Source organism: Boleophthalmus pectinirostris, unplaced genomic scaffold, assembly GCF_026225935.1.
Source record: "Boleophthalmus pectinirostris isolate CB_2022bp ecotype Guang Dong unplaced genomic scaffold, ASM2622593v1 HiC_scaffold_6, whole genome shotgun sequence".
Lineage (NCBI taxonomy): Eukaryota > Metazoa > Chordata > Actinopteri > Gobiiformes > Gobiidae > Boleophthalmus > Boleophthalmus pectinirostris.
Window position 1 is genome coordinate 31,738,056 of NW_026571447.1, and position 17,723 is coordinate 31,755,778.

At 38.2% G+C, this 17,723-nt stretch overlaps 1 protein-coding gene across 1 annotated transcript; it reads left to right on the plus strand.

Moving 5' to 3' along the window:
- Nucleotides 1–100: 100 nt before the first annotated feature.
- Nucleotides 101–17,618, plus strand: znf384b (zinc finger protein 384 b). Its single transcript, XM_055163258.1, is given in 12 exon segments — nucleotides 101–166; nucleotides 868–937; nucleotides 1,904–2,093; nucleotides 4,041–4,086; nucleotides 4,088–4,161; nucleotides 5,649–5,758; nucleotides 6,919–7,001; nucleotides 11,205–11,429; nucleotides 13,556–13,723; nucleotides 15,217–15,295; nucleotides 15,422–15,580; nucleotides 15,728–17,618. Coding segments are annotated over 11 exon segments (1,569 nt in total). The 5' UTR covers nucleotides 101–166; nucleotides 868–871; the 3' UTR covers nucleotides 16,097–17,618.
- The last annotated feature ends 105 nt before the right edge of the window (nucleotides 17,619–17,723 follow it).

The window sequence follows — 17,723 nt, forward strand, 5'->3', positions numbered from 1 at the left end:
ACATGCCCATTTTTGCCTTTTCTTTCCTTATATTTTAAAATTGACCGGTATTTTGTTAGCGGAAGTGACATATGCACAGGCGCTCCTTTTGTCTGGCGACTTTATCCGGGGGAAGTGGAGCTAACCGAGGCAGCAGCTTGACCGGAGGGAAAAATACAAAAATAAGGTGATGGAGAAAAAACGGTGGACTTTTTTGCGGGTTTGCACGTGGTAGTTGTGTTATTATTGATCCTGGCAGTTTGAATGACAGATACGAAGCGTTGTGTCCCGGTTAATCGTTTCCAAACCCGTGCGTATTTGGAGAGGCGAGTGTGCAGCCGCCGCCTCTCCGCTCTCTGTTCTGCTCCATAGCCGGAAGTCTGCGTGCTCGGTCTACTTACATTTTTTTCTCTTTTTTTTTCTTTTTTTTTTTTTTTTTTTAATCATAGCTGTTTTTTCAATGGTTTGTTATGGTCGCTTTATCTCCACTTGAAGCACTAGAGAACCACAAGCTGGGACTATCAGCTGTGCGCCTTCTCAACATCGGGCCTAATTTGCCAAACGCTAGGACACGAAATGGAGTCGGCCTTTGCGCCTTGTCCAATTTTAAACACTGAAATTACTCGTTTTGTGAAGTTTTATTCCTTATTCTGTTAGGACTGGATGAACAATTTGGACGCACTCTAGATTTGGACACATCACATATTTTATAACATCTCATTCACTGCTTATATTTTTCTTGGCACAATATGTTCAAATAAGCTTTTTATTCACTTTTCACTGTAGGATTCTGTTTTTAGGGTGGCTTCACATCCAGGAGCTGTTCCTGTTATGTTTTCGTGTCACACTAATAGATTCATCACGTTATTTTATGCCTTTGTTTTGCAGAATCATGGAGGAGTCACATTTTAACAATTCGTCATATTTCTGGTCTCCTGTGACCACAGTACCAGGACAGGTAAGGAGTCAGCTGGAAGAGTTTTCAGCCTCTAACTGTAGAAATATTAAGTTTTAATGTTTTCGTGTGAAGTAACGTCACACTTTTGCAATTATTTTCAATTACTGACACCATGACCAAACTATAAATTATCTTTTTAATGCTCATTCTGCAACACATTAAAATTCCTCAGACATGTAACCAATTTAAATCAGGTTTATCTAGTCTAGAATAAAGCCTAGACTACTATATGATTATTTCAATTATTATTATAGAAGGTGCAGTTTGTGATTATAAATACTTTTATTTCATCTCAAATTTTAGAATTTTGACTAATTACGTAATTGATCAAACATAATTATTATTAGGTCAATTGTCCATTCATCATGCCACTCAGACTTTTTATACAACTCGCACTCAACTAAAATGTAAGTTAAAACTGACCAAACAAGATTAGATATAGGGGTGTGCAAAATATCGAAATATTGATATATCGTATTGTTTAATGTCGATATCATGGGCTGCTGTATCGATATATCGTCAAGAGTATATTGTTGGTTTATTTTACTAAATTATTTTGTTACAGCTACAGTTTTGCTGCTTGTTTAGAGGAAGGGAAACTCGTTTACGCAACACATTTGACATTTTTTTGTGTTTTGCTGATTAAAATGTTTGCGTTTCATTTTAACTTTGCACAAGAAGTAGTTTAACAAAGTAACTTTTAGTATCACAGCCATGATTTAACCTTTATTTTTTATTGAACCGTATTGAATTGATTTGAAATATATCGTATCGAATCATAAGTTTAGTGTATTGAGATATGTATCGTATCGGCAACTTCTTAATGATACCCAGCCCTAATAAGAGATGTGTTTTTGTAACTTCTATTACAATGGTAGCACCTCTTTTTGCTGTATTGAACCGTTGTTACTTAATAAATTACGTAATACCGTGCGAATCAGTGACCAAACTTGTTCAAATTCGCAGGTTGATAAGAATAGTTCCTTCTCCCCCTCCGCTGGGCCTCACTACCAGCCCGCAGTGGTCACCATTCCCGCTCCTGGAGCCAAACTCGAAGGTTCAAACCAGCCGGGTCGAGTGCCGCACCACCAAACTCCACACAGCACCCAGAACATCACTGTGCTCCCGGTCTCCACCACTGGCATCATGACAGCAGGTACAATACAGGTTTATTTACTAAGATTAACTAGTATGTATCCTGGCAGGTGGACAAAAAAGGTGTAAATCTCCCAGTACATAACCATTCAGCCTCACTAATCTTACTAAAAGTCTTTTTTTATTGTATATTTATTTAATAGGGACAGTGCATATTAACCCTCTCCAGGCAGGCGTTGCAGATTTGCAACAGCTAAATTACCTACTTACTTCACATCCATATTTTATTAGCTTTTTTTACTCAGGAGCCTTTTCTCCCATCCGTGCTGATAAACGTGGACGATGCAGACTGTGCAAGAACGGCCTGCCAGAAGTGCAAAATACTTTTTTTGTTTACGAAGGATAAAAAAGTCAGGATTGTATATTACTACCCCATATTATAATTTTCCCCAAATATCAGATTTTTCCTGATACAAAAAATTAATTTGAGCCTGAGAGGATTAATGAACATTTACATTTGCCAGATAATAGCAAAAAGGCTCATTTCCGTCTGTTGTCCCCAGGCAGGTAACACCACAAGTTTTGGCCTTGATGAGCACCTCTTCCTGCTTGTTTTCCATTGAACTGCTCCTGCTGTAATTGTCTAGCCAGGCTGACGCCACTTAGTACCTCCGCTCAGTTTCATTTCTCTCCAGCCACTAGTTCAGGAATCAGGGGTACAGGGGTCTCCAACCTGTTCCTCGGGAGCTACCAGGAGCTCTCCACCCCCTTCCAAGTAGCTCGCCAAGGGGTTTCTAAATTACACATATCGCGCTTAATAACTCATGTTTGCTTGATTAAATGCCTATTTCCTTTGTAAATGTATAATTTTGATGCCTAATTTTGTGCATTGATAACTGGATAATGGGTTATGTTGTATAAGCGTCTAACTGTATCTCATCTTCGTTGTACCATGGCCCTTATATTTATACATTTCTGGCAACGGCTAAAATTTGCAGCTCTCTGGCATTTTCGTTTTACAAGAAGTAGCTCGCAGGAGGGAAAAGGTTGGAGACCCCTGCACTAGACGGTTCGCAAAAAGCCCGGAAGTGCGAGTTCAGGCACCAGCCAATCAGTGAAGAGCCATACAATCTGTGTTGGCAACGATTCCTGAGATTGAGGATTTAAAGCCGGAACAAAGAGAATGTTTGGTGAATTTTATAAAGGGGAAAGACGATATTGCCCTTCTTCCTCCTTCCTATTTTGGGAAAAGCTTAATATATCATTTAGCCCTGTTAGTGGCTGTCAGAAAATAACAGAGATATTAACACAAAGAAACTCAGAAGGCAGAATTCAGGGTTTTTTCTTTCTATGTGTGTGTGTGTGTGTCAGTTGCTGAGGCGTAGGGAGGGATGTGCGTAGGGAGGACTGTCCTTGCGGAAGATAACGGCTCATGAGAAGTTGTTTTTTCCGTGACAAATACACTTTGAGAAATACCCTTTGATAAAATAAGACGAAGAATCATCTATACAGCATTTGAAAAGCTCTTTAACAGCGGCGCATTACATATGTCACGACCAAATAGCAGCGATTGGTTAAATAAAAAAAAGTACTCTCCTATCGTCGAGCGAACGAATCCTAACGCTGTGAGGTCAGACGGTTTCCACTACTAATCTAAAACTAACCCTTTCATGCAGGTATTGTACCACCTCCAGAAAGTTACATACTGCTGCTTTAGAAGTCTTTAATATATGTAACAATATCTTTACTTTCAAGTTGGGTGGATGACTCTTTGACTCTGTATTTCCAGCAATTTCCTTATGACTGTGCAGAAACTGAGCGAAGGATTATGATTGATGTAGTACTTTCTGCCTTTTTATGATGGCACTTCAACAACACAAAGGGGTTTCAGTTTGATGCGCTGTAAAAGTTTATTATTTTATCATGAGGCTTTTTTACTCCGGTGTCACAGGTTTGTTGAGTGCGTTGCTTTGAGTGCTTCTCTTTGTGTTCCTCTGTGTGTTTGCAGCTGGTCTGGTCATCACGACGCCGCAGGGGACTCTGGTTTCACCCAAACTCACCTCAGTCGTTTGTCTCGGGGCCTCCAGGAGCGACGATGGTGGTGTCCTCTCTCCATGCGACCGACACAGGTAACGGTCTACAATCAGATGTTTGTTTCTAGTGATATCTACAGAGGAAAATGATCTCTGTAGATACCATGATCCTTTGCTCCGTTTCAGTCCCGACTTCTAGTACATGAAGAAATAACTTTTATAAGCACTTTTATATCTTAATTCTTTGGATTAGGACAGAATCAAAGTCTTGTCAAGGCATTTTAAAAGGAAAATTGTGTGCGAATTGTGTGGTCCTCTGACTTTATCCGGGCAGCCGCGGGGTCTTAAAAGTCTTAAAAAGGTCTTAAATGTCATGTTCCTAAATTAAGGCCTTAAAAACTCTTAAGTTATGTCATCCAAGTCTTATTTTTTTCACAAAGGTCTTAAATTTCATTATCCTATTTCTGTGTAAACTCATCCGGGCTGCAGTGCGATGTTAAATGGAGGAAGGGAAAAAAACAAAACAACGTGAAATCATGTAACGTGAATGAACGTCTAATTTGGAGTATGCGCAAACAATACTTTGGTTTCAGGCGCCGGCGGCAATGAGTAAACGATCAGTAGAGCGGAGGAAGACGTTGGATGAATCATGGGGAAGTGTAGGTTTAATCCACAGTGATTCTTAGATTCTAGATATACTGTAGTAGTTGGTTGGTCATTATTAGAATTGGATCTGCTGTTTTTCGCTCACATAATGGGTGTGATGCTGGTCTTTCATTCAAGTGGTCTTAAAAAGGTCTTTAAAAAGTCTTAAATTTGGGGTAGGTAAACCCGGGGACACCCTGTAATATACTTTTTAAGTCGGGATAAACTGTCAGAAGTGAACCCATCTCATGTTGAGCAAAGATGTCGGTCTGGACTAATCTAATTGGTTTGGGTATTTGGTTGATTAGAGTATTGTGCATGTTTTAGGTTTTTAAGATAAATCTTTATATTTCTTACATACTGCTGCCCCTTTGCACGTCCTATTTCGTGTATATTTATATCTGTGTACTTTGTGACATTGCAGGATCTGGTATAAATAGGCTGTGTATCAGTGACGCGCTTGGGGATGTTTTTTCTCCTTTAGGTTGGTGATGTCGGCACTGGCTTTTACAGCCCTGTGCGGGGATTGGCCCAGTGCCACATCCTTTTGTTCTGTTTGTCTGGCTCACCAGGTCCACCTTACAGTTGTTGCTTTGTTTTTGAGCACAGGACGGGTTTTGGTATTTTTAAAGTGAAGTAAAATTAACTTAAAATAAAAACAACTTTTGCTTTTGTGGCCCTTTCGCCTCCTGTGTCCACCCGGGTTGTAACAATGCTATACAAGTTCACTGCATTATTAGACGATAGAAATGTAATATTATTAAAACCTTGATTGATCAGTAATTATGAAACAATGTTCTTTAACCTCTTTTATTTTAATATCAATATTTTATATCAGAGTTTTATCATATTCTTACTATTCTGACCAATTATTCTGTGCAGCGATCTTATTCCATTTGGCAAACTTTATCAGTACATTTATTCTTTTATTTTTCCAGATAAAAAAGTCATGCCGTCGCCTTCAAAGAGAGGAAGAAAAAAGAAGACTACCAGGATTGGACCCGGAGGTGAAACGATCATTCTGGCTCAGCTCACACCAGATGGACAGGTAATGTTACACAAATGTTAATAAAGACAGTAGTAGTAGTAGACAGTAGAGCAACAGCAGTGTATCTTAATTTGTTTTCAGGTTATACAGGTTTCAGATCGCGTCACAGCACCAGGAGACAGCTAAATTGAATGTTTAAGTGTAGATTTTTGTTGTAATACAGTGAGTTCTTGGGTTTAATTAATAATGGCACCTTTCAAGATACTCAAAGTGCTTTACAGTTCATTATTCATTCACTCAACACTCAGTTTAGTCATTAATAGAAATGGTCAGATGGACATTTTGAATATTTAATGGCAAAGTTAAATGTTAATTAATAGGGAAAAACTGAGGCTGACCCACCGTCTGGAAGTATGACTAAGAAACTCAAAAAAAGTATTTGTAAAAACCAAAAAAATGTAATATATTGCCAATTCAACTCAACTTATTCAATTATAATTGCAAACAAAACATATTTAATAACTAGGGATGTAACAATAACTGAAATATCGTAATATTGTATTGTCAAAAGTTTCTCGTGGGCTGTCACAATATATCAAATCTAGGGCCGGGCACGTTAACGCGTTAAATTTGCGTTAACTAATTAAGTCATTATCACAGACAATTATTTTAATGCCTTTAAAGCATTTTTTATTATTTATTTTTTTATTTTTTTTAATTGTAAATGTCTGTTTTTCATTGGCTTTTATTTTGAAAAAGTCCACCGCGACCGTTTCTCTAAGTTTGACATCTTTTCTTTACACTTTTTTCACTTTTTTCTGACCACGTGAGATTAATCGCGATTAATCACACTCGAACTCATGCGATTAATGCGATAAATTTTTTAAAAATTTTTGCCCAGCCCTAATCAAATCACAAGTGTCTTTGCTTAAATGCATGGTTTTATAGTAGGAACAGCTTATAAACATATGGAACTACATATCCCATGATTCATTTCAGTGCAGAAAACATGAAGAAATATGTTTTTTACTTGAATTCTTGGGTTTCTGATGGTAATAATTCACACCAAAATCTTGTCAAGGCATTTTAAAAGCAACAATTATGTAAGCCTCTTCAAAATATCGCAATAAATATCGTACCGTGAGATGCATATCGTGTTAATATTGATACCGAGAGATTTGGATATCGTTACATCCCTACTAATAACGATTATATTTTAGGTGACACCAGTGGAGGCAGATCCGTATGATTTATCCCATGAAGAGGACATCCGAGGACCAAAAGACAGCACAAAAACATACAGGTAAAGAATATAAAATACATCATTCAGCGCATTTATTCCCCCTTGCTTTAGCTGTCTGCTGTTTTGTGGTCATATCAACATTAAAGGCTGCTGCTGCTTTCATGCTTGATATCCACAGTTGTCTCGCACATGCACTTCACAGCATGTTGTAGCAGATTATTCCTGGCTGCGGCTGACTGAAGACCCATTCTGTTTGTGTATTTGTTGACAAGAATACACAAGAATTTCTGCACAAATTTGACTGCTTGTTCTCTTTCTACCCATTGTGGTATTATTTTATGATAGTTTATCTTACTGTCTGCCAATTAGGCCTGTCACAATAATTACTATATAGACTTATCGTTTAATATATGAAAGATAGAACAGTGTATTTTGTGTCTACATTTTCTTTGCAAAAGTGGGGAGATTTTTGGGGTATTGTTGTTGTAATACAGTAATATTTTAGCTGTAAAAGGTTGATTACCGTATTTTCCGCACTATAGGACGCTCTGAATTATAAGGCGCGCTGGCATTGAATGGTCTGTTTTCAAACTTTTTTCACATATAAACCACAGCGGACTATAAGACGCAATAAACGAAACACAACAGTTAGATAAGTCAGTCAGACTTTATTTAAAACGTTCACAATAACTCTCAACTTTGTTCAATTGTGACGTGTAAAAAAATACTGTCTGAGACACTAAATTGTTGGCGTATTCACAATAACTCATAATGGTTCAAATAGTTGGACGATTATAGCGTCCAGCACACCACATCCCTCTCGTCATGATCCGAGTCAGTGTGGTTACTGTTCCCTGGCAGTTCAGTGATGATTCTGGTCTTGGTGAAAGCTCGGACCACAGTTGATACTGATCCTTAGCCCAGGCGTCCACGATCCGTTGGCAGATCGTGGCGTAAGTCGCTCGGCGCTGTCTCCCTGTCTTGGTGAATGTGTGTTCACCTTCTCTCATCCACTGCTCCCACACAGCTCGCACTTAAATTTTATAACAGCCTTGAGTTTAAAGTGGGCGTTGTAAACGTGTCTCTTGACAGGTGCATTTTGATATTAACAGGAATCACAGTATGTATTACTCCATGATGCTCCTGACTACAGGAGCTGTAATGCTGCAAGTGGTGCAGCTTTGTAGTTTGTACTTTACTAAAGTCGTACTAAGACACACGAATAAATTCAAATATAAGGCGCTCTGGATTATAAGGCACGCAGTCATTTTTTGATGAAATTAAAGACTTTTAAGTGCGCCCTTTAGCGCGGAAAATATGGTAAGTGACTTTTATGGCTAATTACAGCTTGATTCTGTTGTTTATCTGTTGCAGCCCGTGCCTTTTAAACATACTGTCTTTTTAAAAAGGGTTTAGTGGGATTATCTTGTGTTATTATTATTATTTTAATAGTGTAGTGGCATAAAGTAGTTTAAAGTAGTTACAGTATTACCATTTATTGTAATATCTTATAGCTGTAGCAACATAACATGCTTCAAAATGTGTTATCGTGACAGACCTACTGCCAATTAGTGCTGTCTTGCTTTTTCAAACCCTTTAATGCTGCACTGGTTTCAACTCTGCATCTTTCCTTCTGTGTATCTGTTATGTAATTGTCATTTTCTTAATTTGAGTCTGGCTGTTTCTTTATGGGCCATTGCTTCTCCGTGTGGCCCTTTATTAAAGGGTGGGCGATATTAACATTTAGACATGGTTTTGAACTATTCCAGCATTATTGTTGTTCATGTTTTGATTTAAACGTGGGCACAAATGTATTTTTAATGTCATGTTTTTCAATACATTTTTCATCTGCTTCTCTTTTGCTGCTTTTTAAGTTGGTATCACACTGATAGTCTTTAAGATTAATCCCACCGTCTTGCATAATTTTATTTAATTAGATAGATATGGACAAGAATCCTACGTGTGTCTACTATGAATGTGGTGTGAGCATGAGTGGTGAGAAATGAAAAGAAATGAAATGAAATGAAATGAGAAGCTGTTGGAACAGATTGGCAGCCAAAGATTCTGTCAGTCTACCCCAGAGCAAATGTGGAAGTAGTAGTAGTAGTAGTAGTAGTAGTAGTAGTACCCAAGTATAAATATATATAAATGGATAGTAATGCATTTTAGCTTAGTTTATTGTGTAAGTTCATATTATGTGCACAAACAAAAGCTAAAAATATGTAGACCTTAAATTGTTTGCATGCTCAACGGGTGTGGGAAGAAGTTTGACCTTATTCGTTTAAGCTGCACTACGTAATATTTCTGGTGAAGGATCTGCCCCCTGCTCGTCTCCATGGAGATGTTGCTTTGCCTGGAATGTTTCGCATTATGATATTAAACATAGCTATCTTGTATTTATTCACTGAAATGTATTTTTATTGATTATTATTACAAAAATACTGAAAAAAACAGCAATTCTTACTGTGAGAAGTGTTGCCTTTCTACAGATCTGAGCTGTAATTTGGCCTTTTGGCGTCACTTTCTTGTCTCAGATGGCTGATGTCCAAAACTTTAACCATTTTTAAACGTTTCGGCAAAAAGCCTTCAGGAGATTTTTTTTTTTCTTGCTTTGGATCACAGTTTCCAAAATAGTTGCCAGCCCAGATTGAGGTCACCCAGTGAACTCAGCCCACTCTACAACACGAAAAACAGAAAGAAAAAAAGATCTGATGAAGGCTTTTTTGCCGAAACATTATCTAAAAATTAAAAGTTTTGGACATCTGAGTGTGCTATGCATCCTTGCATCGGCACCTCTACGAGAACTCAGTGTTGGGAAGATTACTTTAAAAATGTATTCCCCTACAGATTACAGATTACACACCCCAAAATGTAGTTTGTAACGGAATCCATTAAGTTACTTAAAGTGAGTAACGTAATCTGAATACTTTGGATTACTTGGTTTTCTGTAGAGTAACAAAGACTAGGATATCGTAACATAAGATGTTTTGTCTGATAAAAGAAATTGAAAAGCCCAGACTTTACTCAACTGTATTAAAAATATTATTGATAGAAGAGGAGGATGGTTTAGTCCTGTTAAATCCTGTTTTTTTAGGTTTAGACCTGTTTAGCCTGTTTTTAGTCTAGTTTAGATCCTGTTTTTAGTCCTGGTTTAGATCTAGTTTAGACCTGGTTTTAGTCCTGTTTAGATCTAGTTTAGACCTGATTTAGCACTGGTTTAGCTCTAGTTTAGTCCTGGTTTAGACCTGGTTTAGCTCTAGTTTAGTCCTGGTTTAGCTCTAGTTTAGATCTAGTTTAGACTCTAACCTGTTTAGTCCTGGTTTAGCTCTAGTTTAGTCCTGGTTTAGCTCTAGTTTAGATCTAGTTTAGACCTGATTTAGTCCTGGTTTAGTCCTGGTTTAGCTCTAGTTTAGTTAGTTTAGTCTTTTAGTTTAGACTTAGCTCTAGTTTAGCTCCTGGTTTAGCTCAGTAGTTTAGCTGGTCCTGGTTTAGTAGCTTTTAGTTACCTGGTTTAGATCTAGTTTAGTCCTGGTTTAGGTTTAGATCTAGTTTAGACCTGGTTTACTTTCCGGCAATGAGTGGAATTACCAAAAAAAAAGAAAAAAGGGGGATAGGGGATATAGCCCAAAATGTGAAAACAGGAAAATCCCGCCGTGTAATCCATTTATTTCAACAAAGTAAAGTAATCAAAAAATCCATTACTGTAATGAAAATTACCACTGAAACTGAAACAGTAACTGTAACTGAATACAGTTACTCATAATTTGTACTCTGACTACGTAACTCCGGTACATGTAATCTGTTACTCCCCAACACTGCGAGAACTTAGGTGTGGATTTTCTGTTTCATTTGAAGATAAATTTAATGCCATACTGTAAAACATTCCAGGCAAATTCTTCCAGACAATTCTTCATTTGTCCAAGAGTAGTTCAGTGAAGGTCATCTGGACACTGTTTTCGCGATTAAACTGAAAATGGCTTCTGGATGGGAGCCGAAACATCTTAATCTCTAAAACAGTGTCCCGAAGACCACCTACATTCCAGACATGACAACATATCCATGGAGACAAACAGATCGCGGACCCTTTGCCAGAAAAGTTACATAATAAGTGCATCTTAAACTGTAAAGCAACTTTTAGCATCAAAATCTTGTAGACTCATTATATCGCCCACCCCTATTGGCTGCTCTTCTCGTCTTGTTGGTCTGGTCCCTGGTCTTTCCTCTGGCTCTCCGTCCTCCATCTCTGTGTCTCTCCGCCTGTAGGTGCCGGATGTGTGCGGCGACCTTCTTCAGTAAGTCTGACATGCAGATCCACTCCAAGTCGCACACAGAGGCCAAACCCCACAAGTGTCCGCACTGCGCCAAGTCATTCGCCAACTCCAGCTACCTGGCCCAGCACATCCGCATCCACAGCGGAGCAAAGCCGTATACGTGCTCCTACTGCCAGAAATCATTCAGACAGCTCAGTCACTTACAGCAGCACACACGGTACTGCAGATCCCCCTTAACCCTGTTCACTTCCCCATCTCCCCCCATCTTTCTTCTAGGGGTGGGCGATATTGACTAATCTTGTTTCTCAAAGTATTTTTAGGGTTAATGGAGCTCAACAGTGACCTCCCCCTCCTCTATAAATCTATTTCTGAAACTTTGGGAACTGTTAAATTATTAAAACATTTCACAGAATCTTGTTTTTCATAAGTAAAGTAAAAGTAAGTATGGATCCTAGTCACCACGTAGCTGTTTAGCCTCTGTCCTGCCTTTAAACTCTTGATTTTTGATTTTTTTCTCTCGGAAAAATGAATGAAAAATGCACTTCTGGAACTAGAGCGGGGACTGTTGAGCTCCATTCCGATAATTAGGTGATTTATTACGTAATCGTACATTTCTGTCTGGATTAGGACTGGGCAATGTGGTGATAAAAACTGAATTGTGATCTGTTCCCTTTGAAAATCTGCAATTTTGGTTTTATCACCATATTGTGATCCACTATTTCTGTTTAATGCAGCTGTCTGATTTCTCTGAGTGAGTGACAGCTGGATTTAACCAATCACAGTGAAGTGTGAACAGAAGAGGCAGATTACTTTTAATTTACTTTTACCTCTTCGAGTAAATGGAAAAGTAGAGTTTATATGAATTGTGATCAAACCTAAATGGTTTTGTAGAGTAAAAATATGGCCAAAATAGGAGTTTTCTCTTGGCCTTTGTAATGAATTTGACATTAGTAGCACTGTGCTTTAGATTTGAGAAAGTTTTTAAATATTTGCAGTAATTTAGAAGTACACAATTCTAATGCTAGTGTACAATAGTGTAGATAAAATAGTACATAAACTAAACAACAAAACTAAATATATAAAGCAAAGGAAGAGTGATTCAGCATTAAGTTGTAAAGAGCAAACAAAGAAATGTAAAGATTGAAAAACCTACTACACTGAAAAATCTGTAGATTCCATTTTAGTGACAAGAAATTCAAGAATATTTTGTAGACTGCATATCTCCCACCTCTATTTCTCTGTCACCTTCATTTGCCAAGTCCCCAGCTAAACAGCCCCTCATTTTCTGCCTCTGGGAACGAGATTGCCCATTTTTGTGTTGGCTCGCATGCTGTCTTCCTGCTTCAAATTACCTCTTTTGGAGCAATTTAGTGCTAAATTTAAATATTATTGCATGGCAGGTACTAGGTAATGGTTGCAATCATGTTTATAACGTGTGCTGTGTACTTTATGTGACCCATCCTTGCTTTCTGCATTGTTCTGTCAAATTTACACGTGTCGCCGCGTCCAGAAAATTTCCATTAATTATTATAATCATCGTGCCCTTAATTTCTCCCATTGTGATGTCAATATTATGCATCATTTTAATGTCTGTTCAGTGAAAAATGATGTGCACTACTGTGAGTTACTGTCACTTCCTTCCTGCTGTATTTGCATAGTGTTATGTTTTATTTTCTGTTCAGATTACGCTCTGCAAAAGGGCAAACATTGAATTCATAATATTTTTCTTGTTTTGAAAAGCGAAAGTAGATTTATTCAGCGAAATTCTTAGTTTAAATCAGTCGAAACAATTGAAATTAAGGTAGAAATGTTTAAGTAATACAGTGAATTTAAAGCTGCACTGTGTACCTTTTCTAGTGAGGTGTAGCTGCTTGTTTCCATGGAGATGCCATTGCTTTGTCCTGGAATTTTTGACAGTGTGGCATTAAACTTGTCCATCATGCATTTCTTTAATTTCAGCCGGTGTTCTGTTACTCATGACACCCTGAAAAACACGAGCATGGCCACCTCTCCAGAGACCTGATCTGTAACTTGGCCTGGTAGCTTCCCCTGTCTGTCTCCATGGACAGGGGATAAGTTTAATGCCATACTGTGGAACATTCCAGGCAAGAAATAACATGAGTCATCCGTGAAGGCAAGCAGGTGGCCGACCCTACAACAACATAGTTACATAGTTTACCTTTTTTATCATCCAGAGCAATTCAAAACTAGAAAAAATATTTTTGAATTCAAGCCATCTGTCCTGTTATTATTTCCTTATTAAGCAAACCACATTTTTATTTGTGCCGTGCTTGTCTTTGCTTGATGGCGTCACGTTACATTTCACTTTCTCTCCATTTGCAGGAACCACACGGAGTCGAAGCCCCATAAATGTCCTCATTGCACAAAGTCGTTCGCCAACTCGAGCTACTTGGCCCAGCACTTCCGCATTCACACCGGAGTGAAGCCGTACGCCTGCACCGTCTGTGAAAAGTCCTTCAGACAGCTCAGCCACCTCCAGCAACACAACAGGTAAACGAAACGCTCGGGTTCAGTTACTCCTCCGGGCATTTGGCATTCTGTCGTCATTTAATATCACACAGAGAGTCATAGGAGGGATATTTACAGGGATTTTTGTTCATAGTAAAAGGAAAATACAGGGTTCCCACAGTCATGGAAATTCTGGAAAAGTCATGGAATTTGAAAATGTCACTTTCTAGGCCTGGAAAAGTCATGGAATTTTATTATCTCTTTCAGGCAACTACAGCGTTCTGTTAAGTTATCATTAGGCTGTTATGATTATTTCCAAACATATGCGCCTTTTGTTTAAAAGAGACAACAATAAATGCACTGACAGTATTTGGAATGTTAAAAAACTATAATACCAAACCATAAGGGAGTGGAAAGGGTTAACATTTCATATTCAGTCCTAAATAATGTAATATTTTCTATTTTTCTGTATTTTATATTTCTTAGTGTTTCACTATGTTGTGTTTCATGCTGTAAAGCACTTTGGTGCAGCTTGTTATGGTTGTTTTTAAATGTGCTATATAAATAAAATGACTAAAAGTATGATCAATTCTACACATGTAGGGTGCTATAAAGTTATGAAAAATTAACCTTAGGTCATGAAAAAGTCATGGAAACAGTAGGAACCCTGAAATATGTGTATTATACATACTAAACACAAAGATTTAAAAAAAAAAAAAAAAACATACAATACTAGACTCTGTAAAGCACTTTGAAATACTTTGTGTACAAATTGTGCTATACAGATAAACTTGCCTTTCTTTGCCTAGACTAGTTAAAAATTTGGTCAAAAGGTCTTTCAGCGAGAACATATTTTTTAATGCCATAAAGAAGTGTAATTGTTTACCAATTAAAACAAAAAAGATATACAATCTTGTCTTAAAATTGAGTAGAATTTGAACAATGTTTTGTAATCAATAAGGTCAAATCCATTGTTTCATTAGGAGCTTGAATCCCTCATACTAGAGGTCGTAGAGGTCTGCACGGGACAGTCCCACTCCCTCCCTTGTAATTTTCATTCTTGCTCCTTTTTGCATCTGTGATACTTTGTCCCGCTCCCGCCCGCAAATCTTGCAAGATGGGGACGTTGGCTTTCTTAAGCTCTATCAAACACGAAGAAGCAGAAAGGAATTGTCTAAAATGTGCGCGAGATTAGACCACCTCCGCAAGTTTAGGCTGCTTAAAATGTTTTTATTAAAGCCAAATAAAATATCCAGCACAAATGATGTATGATAGACAAACATTCAGCATTTGTATATTTTACTTTACACTCATATTTAGTTTGTGAGACTGCAGTTTATCATCCCATCCGCCCACAGTCCCGCTCCCACCCAAGCCTGCAGTGAGCTTTAAAAATGTGTCCTGCGCCGCACTGTTTTGCGCTGGATCCCACGGGTGCAGGGCCTTACCTTATACCTGTTTCCAGTTATAAAAAATTTAATATCCAGAAATGTAGTTATAGTTTTTGTCTATATTAATTACTTTTCCCTCTACAGGATCCACACAGGAGACCGGCCGTACAAATGCAACCACCCAGGCTGTGAGAAATCCTTCACACAGCTCTCGAATTTACAGGTTTGAACGAATCCTCCACCAAAAATTTGAAAACATGCATGTAACCTTTTTCAGTACTTTTGTTAAATATGTTTGAAATTTTGAATTCCTCTTAGCATTTTCTCTCCAATAACCATTTTATTCCAGTCACATCGACGCCAACACAACAAAGACAAGCCCTACAAGTGCGCCAACTGCAACAAGGGCTACATAGACGCGGCGAGCCTGGAGGTCCACATGGCAACGCACACCGTAAAACACGCCCGCATCTACTCCTGTGGTCTCTGCAACCGCTCCTACACATCAGTAAGACAAATATCGGTTTATGAAGACAATTGCTACATGAAACACTATCAGTCGCCTCACTGGCATCACTCAGCCGGGAGCTACTACAATGCACCGTGTAGTCACATGTCCACTGTCTCCCCTCTACCTATCCTCCCCTCATCCCAGGAGACCTATTTGGTGAGACACATGGAGAAACACAGCGCAGACCAGTTAGCATCTGCAGCAGCCGGACAAGCAAACCAGCAGAACCAGGGCGGCCGAGAAGAGGGTAAGCCAGCGGATGCTTCGCCAAATCGCCCCGGGGCAGCTGTGACTTCGGGAGCCAGCGGGACAGCTCAGCAAGGAGGACAAGCGCCGAGTAACTATCAGCAAACGGAAGGCGTGCCCTGCGCTTTTGATATCCACCAGTACAAGACCGTGGCCGCCAGTGACATTCAGTACAAACCCGTGAATGTGTCTGAAATCCCGCCACATAAAGACCTGTGCCTCACTGTGTCGGCGTCCACGATCCAAGTGGAGCACCTGAACTCGTAGAGATGAATGCAAATGTTATTTCACTACTAAAAGAAATAGAAAGAAAATACAAGACTTAAAAGGGGCTGTACCTAATGCTTTTGTCTAGGTTTTGTCTGGGACTTGCACCAATACATTATATCATAAAAGCAGCTATTAATGACTAAACTGGTCTGCATCTGATTTTTAAAAAGCATCATTGGCACCAAAACCAGCACACAAGGCAACATTCATATTGATTAAGCATTGAAGGATGGGTCAAATGCATAGCACGAATTTCCCTCTGAATGTTGTGAAAGGTACTTAATAACTCATCCTCGCGAAGAATCCTAATGTTTAGAATGGGTTAGGAAATGTAAAAAATCATTTGGAATGTTAAATTTGACTTTCTTCTTCTGTCACTATTTCAAAACTTGACAAAACCAGGTACAGCCCCTTTAAATGTGGACAAATAAAAGCAATATAATCATTCACAAGAACTATTGAAGCAAAGACTGTACCGGGTAACGACTAAAGGCAGAGGACAATATGAAAAAATACATTGTCATAAATGTAAACTATAGTAGTTTTATTTCTCAGTTTTGTCATCTTTTTGCATTCAAATTGTTGTCCTTTAGCCTGGCTGATCAGAGTAGCAAGTGCATGTAAAGGCTGCAATGATGATGTTTCAATCCATCACACTGATGGTTTTTATTGAAAGAAACGAGACATTGTTCTTTTTATTCTTGCTGCTCTTCCAAACATATTCACCTCCAGCAGCTCTAGTGTTATGGCTTTTCTGTTTATGATGGTGATGCATTGCAAAAACAGAAAAACTTGTTAAAATGGCTTGAATTTTGAATATTAGTTTATTATTAAAGGTGATCTAAGTTTTATGGTGGAAGGTTTGTCATCTGCTCGACTAATAAAAATGGTATCACTTTGCGTGGAATTTTTCACATCATGGTATAAACCTATTTATACTTCATTTATTAAATTATAGTTGTTTTTATTGTTTAAAAAAATGCTGGAATCACTTGCTTGTCTCCATGGAGAGGGACAAGCTTTATGTTTTATAGGTGGTGAAAATATACCAAATAACTAAAACTAGTCTTTTAAAATAAGTTTAATATTTTGAATTCAAGTCATTTTAACCCTGGTAGAATGACTTTCTTGCAGTGTTAACATGTGAAGGTAAGTTTTACTACTTTCACATAGTTGGTCAGACTGTTATTGTCTTTGCTGTGCTGTTGAAGACTATCCACCTCCAAAGGGACAAACATCAACATTGGAGTATTCTACAAAATGACTTTTTTTTATAATGATTTGACTTGTTTGGACTTTGATCCATGCAAAGACTCATTTGCAGGCCTTCATGAGATGCGAGTAGCCTCTTCATGTTTCATGTAATTCTAGTGTACTGTTAAGCTTGTATGAATAATGTAACTATTCAAATGTGTTGTTGCTATAATACTTGCATACTATCCAAGTTTACATAACCCTATTAATGGACAAGATCACGCATCATTAGTTCAAGATAAAATAAATCATACTGCAATCATGACCCGTCTATTCACTGTAGTCATTCAAATTCTACTACTTAGTCCAGATTATTATTGTAGTATTGGCTGGGTAATATGGTGTTACAAATCTAATGGTGTGACAATAT